Below are 15725 nucleotides of genomic sequence, written 5' to 3' on the forward strand. Positions count from 1 at the left end.
TGCACATTTCGAGGGATTACTGTAGTCATCTTTTACAGTCCATTTAACATCTTTGAGAGCAGATCCCTTTGTGCAGATTTTACATGCCAACATCATTTAAACTCTTGGGACATACCTTGAGGGACATTCTCCAATACTCTTCATCAAAAAAAAAGTTATTCTGAAGTATTTCAACAAGATCCAGATAATGCTTAGGAGCAAAGTTACACTATATATATATTTTTTACTCATATTTTTAGGGGAAAAAAGGGAAGAAATTCTGTGCATGCCTTTTTAAATATTTGTAGTTTCAGCCAATTCTCCATTGCTGCTATATCATCCTTCCTTTGTCACATCAGACCACATATAGAGACCACCCAGTTTTAACACTGCCCCTTAAAAATTTGCACAGGTATACTCCAGTCGAAACAGTAAATTACCAGGAAAGTTCAAAATCCCCACAGTCAAGGGCTCCGTTCTGTATTAATTATAACTATGTTACTCACCATAAAAATTACATTGGAACTGCTGTATAATACAGTTAAGAGTTAAAAATAAAATCTCGCAGTAGTTGCATACATATACATAAACCTTCAACAGCTTATCATTAGGCCTTCTGTTTTGGGGGTTTGACTTAATTTTTTTATAGATTAAAACTCAATTGCTAAAAAATATGTAGATCTAAAAATTAGTGTTTTGGAGCTTTTTATTTGTGTCTGAGTTGTATCCTCTATTGTTAATTACAATAGAACATACTAATGGTGAATACTAACAGAGAGGTAGCCATGTTTAGTCTATACTCCAGTGAAACAAAACAGCAGAAATGTAGCACTTTAAAGATTAACAAAATGATTTATATGGTGGTGAGCTTTCGTGGGACAGACCCACTTCATCATCAAATCAATCTTATTTCAAATCCAGACTGACATTTTACAAGTACAGAGGGCCAAAAAAAACTTGCAATAAAAACTGACAAATCAAGTAAATAAGACTGAAGGAGGGGGGATGATGAAAGTGGGGAGGTTAAGTGTCCTGCCTGAGGTAATTACAAGCATCAAAGGAAGGGAAGCAGTCCTTGTAAGTGTGAGGTAATTGATGTCTGTTCATACTACTTGTTAATGTGTCGAATATGAATTCCAATTCACAAATCTCTTGCTGACTTAAAACAATAATTCGTTGGTTCTCATCCCCTGTTACCCCTCCTTTACTTACGCTACATTGATGACATCTTTATCATTTGGAGCCACGGTAAAGAGACTGGAAGAATTCCACGGAGATTTTAACAACCTGTACCCTACCATCAGTCTCAGCCTTGACTATTCCACACAAGAAATACATTTTTCTGGATACCACAGTAGAAGTCACTGATGGCCACGTTGACACCACTCTCAACCAAAAACCCGCTGACTGCTACACTTACCTCCATGCCTCCAGCTTCCATCCAGCACACAGCCCGTGATCCGTTGTTGATAGTTAAGCCCTTAGATACAATCGCATCTGCTGTGATCCTACTGACAGAGACCAAAAACTTCAAGACCTCTACCAAGCATTTATAAAACTTAATTACCCATGGGGAGAAGTGAAAAAGATTGACAGGGCCACACAAATACCCAGAAACCAGTTACTTCAAGATCAGCCCCAGAAGATCAATAACGGAACACCGCTTGTCACCACCTATAGCCCCCAACTCAAACCCCTCCAACACGTCATTAAAAACCTACAACCTATTCTAGATCATGATGCTATAAGCCTGAAGGCCCTGGGTGACAGACCTGTCCTCTCCTATAGACAATCTCTGAACCAAAGACCTATTCTCAGTAACAATCACACACTATACCACAATAATACTAATCCTGGAGCTTTTCCTTGCAACAAACCCTGCTCCCACCTTTGTCCATGTATTTATTCTGGGAGTATGATCACTGGACCTAACGGTGTTAGTTACAAGGTCAAAGGTACATTCTCATGCACTTTGAGCAACATTATATATGCCATTATGTGCCAACAATGCCCTACCACTATTTAGGTTGGACAGACTGGGCAAAACCTTTGCCAAAGAATAAATGGACACAGAGCAGACATCAAGAACCTCAATAAACATAAGCCAGTCAGTGAACACTTTAGTGGAGTGGGCCATTCTGTTTAAGGCTTAAGAATTTGTGTCCTAGAACAAAAATAACTTAACAGATTACAGCAAGAGATTTGTGAATTGGAATTAATATTCAAATTTGACACATTAACACAGGGTATGAACAGAGACATCAGTTATGCCACGCATTACAAGGACTGTTTCCCTTCCTTTGATGCTTGTAATTATCCCAGGCAGGACACTTAACATCCCCTTCCACCTACTGATGGAGAGGTAGTCTACATCCACAGTACAAAATAAAGTCAAATTTATTGAAGTCAGCTTTTTACTACCAAAAGTTGTGTCCACATCTGCTTACTAAGTCGACTTAGTGTGTCCCCACTAAACTGCCTAAGTCTGACTGTTGCAGCAGTGCATTGTGGGCACCTATCCTACAGTCTCCTCAGTCCCATTACATTTTGGAGTTTTTTGCCAGGACATTATGGGGGAAAAAATGCCATGCAAGTGGTTGTGGGTGTGTGATGTCATCTTCCCAGAGTGCATTGCCCTCATTCCCCCCAGCTGTTGAAAACAAATGTCTGTTTTTCAGAAGTCTCTTCCCCTGGTGCAAATGCACTAAACAGGAATGGTTCAGCAGCTGAAGTAAATGATATCCAAGTGAAACATAGTGTATCTGGAAGGTGGGATTCACCACATATGCAAGAAAATGAGTGGAGTCTGCCACTTGCTGCAGGTGTAGATACCAGGTTTGAAGTCAAGTGTAGGCCTGAAGTAGGGAGGGGGAGAGGGAGAGAAATTTGTGACTTGTACGCATGACAGAAGAAGACCTGGGCAGGAAGAGAGGCTGAAGGAGCCAGGTTTGAAGTAGAGAGAGAGAGGAAAATTTGTGAGTTGTTACCCCATAGAAGTGAAGAACATTCTAGGGAAAAACTTTGTATTATTCCCAAATAAAGATGATACAATGGCATGAGAAGGAAAGTCTCAATATGGAAGCCCAGAGGGCATTGGTGACTAGTGGTTAGCATGCTGGAAGGAGCTATTACCCTGTCAGAAGAAGTAGTGGCTTGAGAAAAGAAGGCAAAGTTAAGGAAGTATTAGAAGATAGCAAAGTTGAGGAAGGATGAACCCTTTGAAACTGGCTATGTCTACACTTGTATTCCTCTTTCGAAGAGGGAAATTGAAAGTGCAAATGTGGCACTGATTTACATATCTTGTGCTTAATTTGCATAATCTCTTTTTGGAAGAGAATCTTTCGGAAGGAAAAAAACTGTAGATGGGGCTTTTTCGAAAATAAACATCTTTGAAAGAACCTTTCTTCTAATCTTGTTTCAGGGAGAAGGGTCTTTCGAAGGTGGGGTTTTTCTTTTGAAAGAATCTCTTCTGAAAATATTATGTAAGTGAAGCATGATGTATGTAAATCAGTGCCTTATTTGCATTTTCACTTTCCCTCATTTACATTCCTCTTTTGAAAGAAGAATACAAGTGTAGACAGACCTTCTGTTGGCCAAACTAAAGAATTAAGGGATTCCCTTGCCCCTTCTAGTAAAGAAGTCCTAGCTTAACTGCCTGTGTTAGGGAGGGAGGGAAGAGGGAAAGCCAACAAGCTTCATTCCTTCATAGGAAAATCATCCTCTGAGCCACACGGTTTGCTAAGGAAGTCTGGCCTTCCAGGGAGAGCATAGGACACTGTCTTTAACCAAAGAACCTGTTGGGTTGGAGTTACTTTTTAAAAAGGGGACAGGAGACAGTACACTTTAGAAAATATCCAATGAAGCACAGTTCAGCAGAGACCACTTAAAAATGTGACAGCCGCATGGCACCCTGGAGGAGGGCGGCAGCCCCCTACAATGTACAGAGCACAAAACAAGTTTTCTCGGCCTCTACAGCTAAAGCCTGAGGAGGGAAAAAGCCCTCTCAAGCCCTGAAACCCTGCACAGGGTAGGACATCCGGCTGTCTTGAAGCATGGGCCGCACAGCCTGGCAGCCATGTGGTGGTGGCAGGGAAGGTGTGGTGGGGGGAGCTTGATTTTCACCTGGCACTGCTAAGCATCGCTGGTGTTTACTTAGAGATTCATCCACCCTCACAAAAATGAGATCCTGGATCTTCTGATGGCTCCATGCTGGGGCTCTTTTGCACCCTGAGAAGTCATGGGTAGATGCGATCCCTCCTAAAGTCTGCTAACCACGTGGGCTAGAAAGAAAATGAATTCAGGTTGCTGGGCTTCCTGTTACCTACTTCCTGGAGAGCAACATAGAGGAAAACAGCCAGAATAGGCATATTTGGGGCACTGCGGGATACCTCTGGAGGCCAATAAAATCACTTCAAAATTACGCTGTTTCCACATTCGCATTAATTTGACATTTTACATTCAAACTTGGCTTTACTCCGCATGGGAGGGATGGCACAAGAAAGTCTACTTTAGCGTCCTCTAAAATCAACATTATGCTCTAGTGTAGATACAGCCTTAGTCAGTAGATGGACTGGTTCAAATCTGGACTGCCAGATGCTTTACACTAGACTGTGGAGTTGAGATCACCCAGCAAGCTCCACTTATGAGTTATATACCTTCCCTCCCAATCCCTGCCCCATTGTTCCTGTCAACTTTGGAAGATATGCCCAGAAGCAAGGCGACATCATTCCCCTGGCTTATTCTTGGGCTCATGCTTAGTGCGTAGATCCGATTTCAGTCTTGAGGCCCACAGAAATGGAGGAGTTGGAGGAGGGCCGCTCATATGGACCACTTACTAGCCTTGGTTGCCCACCACTGCTCTAAGGAATAGCGTATCATGTATTGACAGTTAAAGAAAAGTTCAGTTATGCCAGCAGTTATAAGTGCCTATGGCGCTATGGGCTTTTATAAGCCAAGAGTTTAATAACGTGAGACTGTCTTACAGAGAGAACCTACGTACAGTCTCTGTAGACTCTTTAACTCCGATTGCAAAGTACGATACACTTTTTCAGAAAAATGTTTAAAAATATGCTAAACCAATATTAGAATATTTTAATACATACAAGTTAAAGTCAAATTCTGCTCTGAGCAATGATTGTAAAAATATCTGCATAGAGTTATGAGTTTGTCTGTTAGTGATGCTTATATCGCTTCTCCTCAGTTTGTAAGTTAAAAACCTGTTTTACTGTCTACTACATCAGTTCTCAAAATCAAGCAGGGTTCTTTCTAGCTCCCACATTGCCACAGACATGAGAAGATTCTGCAGTCAGACCATAATAGGTCTGTTAGCCATGCAGAAGCCAGTGTTGGATATAAAGTGCTAACAGGAATAAAGAAGAATAAAAACTTACTTTTGTTAGAGAAATAAGCAGCTTACAGACAGACTATCCATGGGCAGTGTTCCTTCTAATTTTTTATGGCCCTGTGCTGAATAATTTTGTTAGGTTCACCTGTAGGAAGATGGTGTGAAACGTATCGCCTCCATGTTGGTGCACACAACAAAATTTGTTCTGCAAATGGACAGTCTGCGGTGCGGGTGTGGTTGAGGCATTTGGCGTGTGGGAGAGGGCTCATGGTTGAGGGAGACTGAGAGTTCTGCTTGGGGATGCAGCCTCTGGGTTGGGACAGGAGTTGAGCATTTGTGGTGCAAGAGGGAGCCCCAAGGGATTTGGAGTGTGGGGGGCAGATTTATGGTAGGAGGCTCAGGATGAGGGTGCAGGCTCTGGGCAGGAGTTAGGGCATATAAGGAGATTCAGAGTAGAGGTGTGAGGTCTAAGAGTGAGCTAAGGTGGTTGAGCAAACTCAGATTTGGGGCTTTGGGTTTTAGAGCATGGGATCTGGCAGAAGTTAGCAACTTAAGGTGCAGGAGGGGAATCAGGGTTGGGGGTTAGCTTGTCAGGTGCCTATCTGGGGCAGTTTCTGTTTGGGGGAGGAGTGGAAATAGGTGCAGGGCACTGCTCTCCACAGTTCCCATTGCCTGTGATTTCTAGTCAATGGAAGCTATGGGAGTGGAGCCTCCGGGGGAGGGCATCATGGGGACAGAGCTTGTGGGGGTCAACTTTGCTGAATAAACCAGGCCTCTTTTGCATTTCCTGACTCTTTTTTTCTGTAATTGGTTTTAAATAGCATTTCTGTAGGTTGTTGTAAAAATAGATACATATTCACGCGATTATGACAACTCTGAAGTACCTTGTATTTGTGTTTATGTAGCACCTTAAGACTTCTCATGTGTTTTCAGCCTTGACACTTCATAAATATCAACCCTGTTGGAAGGCTGCCATCAAATAAATCCACAAACTCTCATTATATTTCTCCTTTTCTTATTTGTACCAGTTAAAAAAAATCCCACAAGTTTCCAATTTTCATGGGAATTTACCAGTGTCCTGGTAGGTCTTCCAGCCCACTCTCTCTCTTAAATCCATGGAAGAGTAGGTTGTGTACAGCTTCTTTACTGTAACTGCAATGGGGATAAATGCTTGTGGGTGTCGAGATTAGAAGGAGCAGCAAATTAGAGGGCTTCTTGCTGACTCTTACATCTTTAAAAAACTACTCTTGAAATATTTTAGCTGGCTTATTTATGCGCTGATAATTCTTGCTCTGTCTCTTAAGCTGGATCGCTTTAAATTGCATGACTTAAAGCAACTAAGGCAACCCAGCTTTGTAAGCAGATAGATGCAGAACGTATAGGAGTGTGTTTAATGTATTAAATCTAGTGTTTTATATGTGTTAATTGCAAACCTAAGTAACATTTAGAAATTCTAAAGACTGCCTCTAATGTGCCATAAACAGAATAAATGCTAGTGTGGTGACAAGTTTTGTTGGCACTTGTGAATTATGTATGAATAGCGAAATCAGTCAGTGAGTAATGTTCTTGCCAGTGAAATCTTTATCCATGCACAGACTGTCAGCATAACATATGCAAATATGTAGAGTGCTCTGGGAAGAACAGCTCTATACTGATGTGAGCTTTTGTCATTAAGAGGCTCCCTTAGCTTATCGATTTAAGCACAAGACTGGGAGTCCGATGTGTTTTTTGTTCCTGTCTCTGCCACAGAATATGCATGTGATTTTGGAAATACTCTTACCTATCTGTGGCTTATTTTGCCCAAGTCAAATAGTGTCAATAAAGGGATTTTGGAGGCATTTATTTATATCTCTGAAGTGCACTTATGTCAAGGCTTCCAACAAAGGGTTGCCAAGTAAAGTAGTAGTGTACTAATGCATTGCCACAAAAGAAAGTGCACGTGAACAGTTGGTACTCAGGTGACACCAAGGGAGCTTGTCGTGTTGTGTGGAAAGCAACAAAGCACAGTAGGGTTGTGAACACTACCGGTGTTTGCTAATCACAGTGAGCTACCAACTGAAACAGTCTGTCATTGGAGAATTGTGGAGACAGTAGAGTGGCCTGTACCTTGTGCCTCACAACAGAGTCTTTATGCTCTTTAATACAAATAGAATGTGTTCGTTTCATGTGAGCTCTCATATGCTTGTCTTCATGTTGCCCTGTAGTTGGCTGTGAATTCAGTTGGATTCTTTGTTTCAGCATAATTTGAGCTGAGACTGTTAGCAGTTCAGCAGCCTTTTTTTACTTCAGTCATCCACAGAACATGTATATCAAGCACGTCAAACATGGAGCCTGAGGGCCGCATGCGGCCTCTTCAAATTTTTTTTTGCAGCCCAGGGGCTGAAGCTGGCCGGGGCGCATAGCCTTGGTGGCAGCTCCAGCCCCAGGGACCCGGCTGAGTCCAGGGGAATCCCAGGAGCCCTGGGGCTGGGAACCCCACCAGCAGCTCCAGCCCCAGGGACCTGGCTGGGCCCGGGGTAGCCCTGGCAGCTCCGTGGCTGGGAGTTGGCCTGGGCATGGAGCACCGCCAGCAGCTGCAGCCCAGAGACCCAGCTGGGGCCAGGGAACCCTGGCAGTCCTGGGGCTGGTATCCAGTGGTGCAAAGCGGGGTAGAGTACATTAAATTTGTATTTACATTTTAAAAAATTATGTATGAGTAAATAATTTTACAAATTTGATGCACTATTAATAAAAATGTATATTAAATATTAAATTCTCAATTAAAATTATTGTATTATAGTCAAATAAGACCTGAAAATACTATAAAATATACCTAAAACATAATCTATAATAAATAATTACAACTTTCTGATAGGAGTATATTTTATTTGGTGGCCCTGAAAGCTATCAGTTTGCATCTGTGCAGCCTCAGTGGGGTTTGAGTGTGATGCGCCTGATACATCTTTGGCAGTGGCAGAGCAAGCTTCTCCATACTGCTCTGCCCAGGTATTTCAACCTAAGCCAGAAGAGATCTCCTAGAAGGATCACAAGATAATTCATCCTTTGGCATCTGGTAAGGCTGCCAGCCAGCATCCTGGCTGGTGTTTGTTTTGGCTGAGTGTTTTGTGATGCCACTCAGAACGGTTCCCAGACCACAAGCTTGTATCCCATCAGATGTCTGCAGGCTGTGGTCACTGCTGCTTTATGCTATAGTCAAATTAGAAAGATAAAGATAAAACACTGGCCAATTCTCCTGAGTCATAGTCCTTCTGACTTGATGAAATAGGGGCAATAGTAAAAGCAGAGCAGGCAAGGTATATCACTGAATTTTGACAATATTAGCAGGTCTGTCTGTGAGATTGTGTTTGAATTCTGCACTGTAAATCCCTTTGGTGCTGGACACTATTCTCAGATGTGTCTATGAAATGCACTTGTCTAGTGCAATTAGATAGTGTTCATTTGAGTGACTGATGGAACCAAAATACAATCGGGGTCAAGTATTATTGAAGGAGCTAATGAAGTGAGATTGCATAAAGCAATGCAAGGATTAATCCAAAATCTGTGTGCTCACCAGTAGTTAACAATTCCTGTAGGTTTCTTTCAGCATAAAGCAAATATGTGTTTGAAATGTAATCTATTCATATCTTGTATATTTATCTTTTGAAATCATATACTGAAATTGATGCATCCAGCCCACTTTCTTCACTAGATGGGCACCATGAGTTATGCAGCATAAATCTATTCACTAAACACTTCTTCTTGCAATGCTATGCTAGAAATGCATGAAAATATTCTTGTATTCCAAAGATGTTAACAGCATTTCCCAGAATAGCATACCCTGCCTAAAAAATGTCAAATTATGAAATATAAAAATGCTCACTTGAACTAAAAAGGAAAACCACTAATATGTATGCTTTCAGTATTTATGGAAGAACAGAAGAGGCATGGAATTCCTCAGGTAATTGAACATTCAGGTCCATGGGTTTCTATCGAACAATGTGTGCTAGTTTTTTTTCCCTCTGGGAGCAAGGTACTGAGTTATCTGAGGAAAGCGGTTATTTCAGCAACTGTGGCTGTTCACAAGGGAAGATGGAGAATGTGCAGGAGTAAATCAGTGGCGCTAAATGTCGGGGTAGACAAAAAAAATCAACTGTTCTTGCTAAAACCTGACATCCTAGTATTAGTCACTGCTTCAACAGAGTCCAAGTATACCTGGCTGTTGAGCCAGAAGCATTTATCAGCTTCCCTAGGGCTAAGCAGAATGACTTAGTTATTTTCTGCACTGTGTACTGAAGTGTGACATTCTGTTAGTGAAGCTTGCATGCTCCTCCAGATGCATAGTGTTCACATACACGTAGCCACAACTTCTGTCCACTGCAGAAGAGACTCAAAGCAATGTATTGCTCACCTTCTGACCACTGCATAAAGAGGATTCACTCTTTCTTCTGGCCCAGTGAAGAAGCACTACAGCTTTTTTTTATCAGTTGATGAGAAGTATGAGTTTATACTGTATGTTCTCATTCTGCTGCAGGAGAAGCAGAGACACCAGTGGATATGGAGACAATTAACTTGGACCCAGAAGCTGAGGTAATGCTGGTTGCATTTATATGGGATTTGTATAAAGAAGGAAGGGTAGACAAAGGATGAATATTTCTGAGAGAGAGTTTCTGAACACTGGATAAGGGGCATAATTCTTCCGTGTGTTGGCTGTCCAGATTTTCAAAACTGATTCTCAGTTTTGCGATCAGAGCAAAGTAGTACTTTTAAAATCAATAACTGCAATCTTCTTGAAACAACAAGCTATTATAAGAAGTGTGGACTTTTTTTTTTTTTAAAGTAGAGCCCATACAAACTTTATATAGCAGGTTGTAAATGTTTGTTAGACTGTCTTTCAAGATGTCATTGCTGTGTGCAAAACTTTGTTCTCTCAGCACACATAGGAAGTTATGCCCTAGCCAGTTGGATAGAAGAACTGTGAGAGACTATTTACTGAGAAATTTGCTGAACTTTGGTAGATGTTGTGCTTCTGTTTATGTCTGCATGTTTTGCTGACAAAAACTTGAACAGCAGGGGGTAGGCAACACAGATTGTAAATGTATTAGCTATTTATCTATATACACCGGTAGCCACAAAACCACCGAATGATTTGACACAGTTGGCAGTCTTTGCCCAGCAAAGGCCCAGGACTGGAATAGAAAAGGATACTTGAGAGAGAATCGAGGTGACACATGAAGGGTATGTATGAGAAGCCTGTGCTTCACCTGGCTTTAACCAGTAGAATTAACACTTTATCTGCATAAGACAAAAACTCATTGAAAAATATCTCTTCTGTTAAATGAACCAAACATACACAGATTGCTATGACCCCTAAAATATTCTGTAGTTCAGATACTTAGCTGTAGGCAGACACACCATCTTGGGCAACAAACCGTCATATTTAATGGCATAGTTGCCTGCAAGACTAGAGTTCTGCAAACTTTTTAAGAAGGCGTCTCTGTAGGGTCATAAAACATATGGACCTCAATGTCTCCTTTTCAAGGCCAGGCACAAGCAGCATTTTAATTCTGAACTTGGAAGACACTGCATGAAACAAATATTCCACCGGTATAGCCAGTGGATGAGTCAGTCTTCTCTTTCAGGATGTTGACTTGAATCACTTCCGAATAGGAAAGATCGAAGGATTTGAAGTGCTCAAGAAAGTGAAGGTGAGATTCAGAAGGAATGGTGAGCATCAAGGTACAAGCAAGCAACTGTAGGAGCTGCAAGTCTTAAGTCATTTACCTGTAAGCTAACCAGTATAAATCTTTCTGTGTCTGGAAACTAGCAGAGATACTAACGAGAATAATCTTGTAAGATGTGTGGCTGTGAAGAGTGTAACTGCCCCTCTACAAAGCTAGAGCAGATATTAGGATCATGTAAGTCTGCTCAGAATGGAGGAAAAATCAGTGACCTGGAATCTAGGTTTATTCTATGCATAACTTGTTTTGTATAGAAAGACATGCCAGTCCTGGGACAGGTGCAGGCAAATCTCTTCTTTCAGGAATCTCTGCTCAGTGCAAATTCTACTTTAAGAATTGACTGAGGCAGAGAGCAATCCCTCCTGCTGCTTGCACAGCTTTCTTCCCAAAGCTACCTCTACACAGAACCGTGAAGAACCAAAACCTAACGCCACTACAAGCATTTCTTCTGACACTAAGTATGCAATCAAGTTTTATCCAACTCGGAAAACTGTTTAACAGTGTGATCTAATTATACCTGGCATAGTAATAACTTTTGAAGACTTTCTGAAAATCATTGGAGCACATTTTGTTACTATAGGATGCTGTGTGATAAGCTGAAACATAAAATATGTCTTTGGTGAGAGACTTGTAAGATGGAAGTAAGTTATCTGGTGTTTGGACCTGCAAACTCTGATGCTGAACCCCAGTTTCAATAATAACTGTAGCAGGACTACTATGACCAGAACTAAAGAAGCAAAATTCTATAGAAAAATGTATTGACTGTGTTGCTTTTTTCAGCATTGCAAAGATTCTTCCTGTGTAATGGTCCATCCTTTCAGCCAGAATGGCCTGTCCCTCCTGTGCAAGCCTGTATAATAACAGAATCTTTTCAACAAGCTAATGAGAACCAGGCCTCTCCCTGCATCTACAATGAGGCTCTCTTTGGCCTGAAGCCTGTAATCCTTGAAGTCAATGACTAAATTCGTGTTGACTTCAGGGGGAATAGAACTGGACGTTTAGTTAATGGGCTAGCCACAATCTCCATATCATTCACGCTTTCTCACCCTATACTTGGCATAGTTTTGCTTCTCTTGGATCAACATTTCCTCCCTCTTATGATAATGGTGGTGAAATATAAAAGTGTGTCGTGGTAGCTCTAAAGAAGGTGCAGATTGTCATTTTCACGTGCTTTTTTTTTAAACAAAAAAAGTCTAACGAGGTTTTTCTCACTTTTGGCTTTTTTAACTTCTCGTCCCCAATGCTCAGACTCTGTGTCTGCGTCAGAATTTGGTTAAGTGCATCGAGAACCTGGAACAGTTGCAGACACTCAGAGAGCTGGATCTCTATGATAATCAGATTCGGAAGATTGAGAATTTAGAGGCCCTGACACACCTGGAGTGAGTATCCGGTGAGGAGGGAATGACCAGAACTCAGTGGGAAGGTAGTAAATAAGGCTGCCAGTCTGCAGGCTCTCTGTAAAGTGGTCATGAAGCAAAATGTGTCACTAGGCATTTAAAAAACAAAACAAAACAACTTAATTGTGCAAGATGCACTCTTTGCTTGTAGACTTGTAGAGATCCATACGGGTGCTGCTTGCAGGACACTGTCTTATGTTCTTCATTGGGACTTAGGCTTTGCTGTAACCCGCTGGATTATTCAAGAGGCGATCAAGGAAAATAGACAGTTTATTGTTAAAATCACAAAATTTTACCAAATTACCAAAAATTACAGAGGCTATAGATGTGCCGTTGAAGTGCTTCAGGGCAGCTGTGGACTTGCATCCCTGAGTGGAGGGGTGTAAGCCTCCCTTTGTTCTGTGGTTACCACTGTCACTAGGGTTGCATTTCAGAAGTGAAACTGGCCCAGAGTGAGATTGGAATCCCATTGTGCTGGGCCCTGTACAGATACATAATAAGAGACACTTCCTGCCTTGAAGAGCTCCCACTCTAACTAAGCAAAAAAGACAAAAGGTGACCAAGAATATTGTTATCCCCATTATACAGTGACTCACTCCAGGTCACAGTTGGGAATGTTAAAGAGCGAATAATTATGTAACTGAGTAACCACCAACTCAGTTCGTTACCCCTACTAACATTATTTCCACCCCCTCCATGCACGCATGCGTGCGCACACACACACTGCTCTGCATTCAGAAGGCTGTGTTGGCACACCACCAGCTGAAGGTTCTGCCTCCCTGTGTGTGCTGGCTCAACCTTTTAAATGCGGAGCACTAGTGGGATAGAGGCTGAGCCAGCCACTTCCTATTTACTTGTGCGTGGGGTTTGGGGAGGCCTGCAAGTAATTGGTAGCACTTACCAGTAAGCATCTGTTAATCATATAACTGGATACTTTACATCCCTACTCACAGTGGAAGTCTATAGCAGGGAACTGAATAAAAGTCCAGTGTCCTAACCACAAACCCATCCTTCTAGTCCAAGCAGCTGAGTTTTGTACTGACCTTGCAAGAGGAGATAAATTCTTGGAGATACTTAAATTCAGCTTAATTTAGACAGAGGACATAAAACCCTCCACTAAAGGTGACTGTCTAGGGCTAAGTAAGGGAGGGTTTGATTGGATTCTTTTCAAAAGGAGTTCCCAGGAGGATGTGATGGGTTGGCAAAGGCATGTCAAAATAGAATTTTTTAAATTGGAGGCTGAAATGCCAACGTTGGATTGGATTCAAGGGATGATGTGAAAGTAGTGCCAAATTTTTTGTTTCTTCAGAACCTGTTTTAAGCCTGTATTTAATCTTCTGTTTGTAAGTAAATACCATTTCTATCTGTCATAGCTCAGTTTGTTAACAAAGTGCAAGAGCTCCACCAGTTTTAGAAAGTTGGTTTTAAATCCTTCTTCCTTCTGTGCAAGTTCCCTTTCCATGGTCTCCGTCTGCTTCTGCCTTGAATTGAGGAGGTCTTTGTTTGCTTTGTTTATGGCAGGATCCTGGACATCTCTTTTAATTTGCTGCGACACATTGAGGGACTAGACCGGCTCACGCAGCTTAAAAAACTCTTCCTGGTCAACAATAAAATCAGCAAAATTGAGAACCTGAGCAACCTACAACAATTACAGATGTTAGAGCTGGGATCCAATCGAATACGGGTAGGCACGATGACATTATTTTTAGCAGAAGTAAAATTAACATCTTCTGTATATAGGAAAAGTAGACGAAGATCCAGTAATAGCTGTTTAGATATAACTGCAACCCAGTCATGTTGCGTAGATATGTGGCAGGGCAGAAGGAATGCATGTGTTTTTGGAGACAAGGGGAGTACCTGTAAGATCTGGAATGACTTAATTTTTTTCCCAAATCCTCTTCCTTGCACACTCATTCATTTGGATCCTGACTAGTCCTGTCTCTAGAGATGAAGTCAGAAATCAACCTAGAAAGGGAGCAGCTGCTTGTCTCTTCTGTCTTGTTTTGCATACATCTTAGAGTCCCCAGGTGAGCTGTTCCAAGAATGTTTTATTTATTGATGGCTACATGGCACATACCAAAAAACCTTTTCAATTACAACACTAATTGTTCAAGAATTTTTCTGACCCCGGAAGATGAAGATCTAAGCTTCTTTAGTCACCTAAAGTTGTTGTATTTGGTTTGTCTGATCTGTATCCTGTGCCTTTTTGAGGTTCCAGGAGAAGGGAAAGGATGTGAAAAAAGAAAAGCGCCAAAAGCATCTGGAACTTAATCAGAATTTAAAATGTAAATTTTTGTCAATTATTTATGTGCTGAAGTTCCTCTTCTGTTTTAAAGCCAGCCTGTTTTTCCTTTTCTTTAAAAGAGTCTCAGATTCCACACTCCCAGACCCCATTTCTGACTTTTCCACCTGTGATTCTCTGCCTCTCAGGTGAGGATGCTGTACACATCTTCTTTTGAAACAAAGAATACAGTTCTGGTTATCCAGAAGGAGAGCTCCTCATCCCCCTCCCTGCCCCCTCTGCTCCCAGCAGTTCAGTGTTTAGGCTAGACTGCTGCATGTTGTACTAACAGTAGTGTTTGGCACATGGATAGCATTTCAGTATTCAAAGCACTGTGTCATTATGAGCATCCTTGTGGAACCAAAATCATTATCCTTATTATAGGGAAACTGAGACACAGGCTGAATGACTTGCCTCAGGCTATACATCATAAGGACAGAATCGGGATGAAGTATCAGAGGGGTAGCCGTGTTAGTCTGGATCTGTAACGGCAACGAAGGGTCCTGTGGCACCTTATAGACTAATAGAAAAGTTTTGAGCATGAAGACGCCAGAGTTCCTAGCCCCCACTCTGGGTTCGTTCCTTATACTGCTCCTGGCCCTCCATGCAGGCTTCACCTTGCAGAGCCATTTAGGGTCATGATTTCTCAGAAGCACAGCTGTAGATTTTGCACACAAGATCTGATGGGGGAACTGTTTAATCCTGCAAGGCTGAAAGCTGAATCTAAGGTGTGGGAAGTCCTCATCAGAGAGATGCTGTTCGCAGATGACGCTGCTGTAGTGTCACACACAGAAGACCAGCTTCAGAAACTGCTGGATCGGTTCTCCAAAGCATGCAAGGACTTCGGGCTTTCCATCAGCCTAAAGAAGACAAACATACTTGGTCAGGACGTTGCTGAACCTCCATCAATCAGCATTGACAACTATACATTAGAGGTCTTCCACGAGTTAATTTACCTCGGTTCCACCATCACTGACACCCTGTCATTGGAGACTGAGCTAAATAGG

The 15725-nt window shown here is 41.8% G+C and overlaps 1 protein-coding gene across 1 annotated transcript in view; it reads left to right on the plus strand.

Moving 5' to 3' along the window:
* Window positions 1-15725, plus strand: part of PPP1R7 (protein phosphatase 1 regulatory subunit 7) — a 38307-nt gene that overhangs the window by 7076 nt on the left and 15506 nt on the right. Inside the window, exons 3-6 of the mRNA XM_075004138.1 lie at window positions 9834-9889; window positions 10942-11007; window positions 12289-12419; window positions 13959-14121. Of these exons, the coding sequence (XP_074860239.1) occupies window positions 9834-9889; window positions 10942-11007; window positions 12289-12419; window positions 13959-14121 (416 nt within the window). The remainder of the gene's footprint in view (window positions 1-9833; window positions 9890-10941; window positions 11008-12288; window positions 12420-13958; window positions 14122-15725) is intronic.

The sequence above is a fragment of the Carettochelys insculpta genome, chromosome 10, assembly GCF_033958435.1.
Source record: "Carettochelys insculpta isolate YL-2023 chromosome 10, ASM3395843v1, whole genome shotgun sequence".
Classification (NCBI taxonomy): domain Eukaryota; kingdom Metazoa; phylum Chordata; order Testudines; family Carettochelyidae; genus Carettochelys; species Carettochelys insculpta.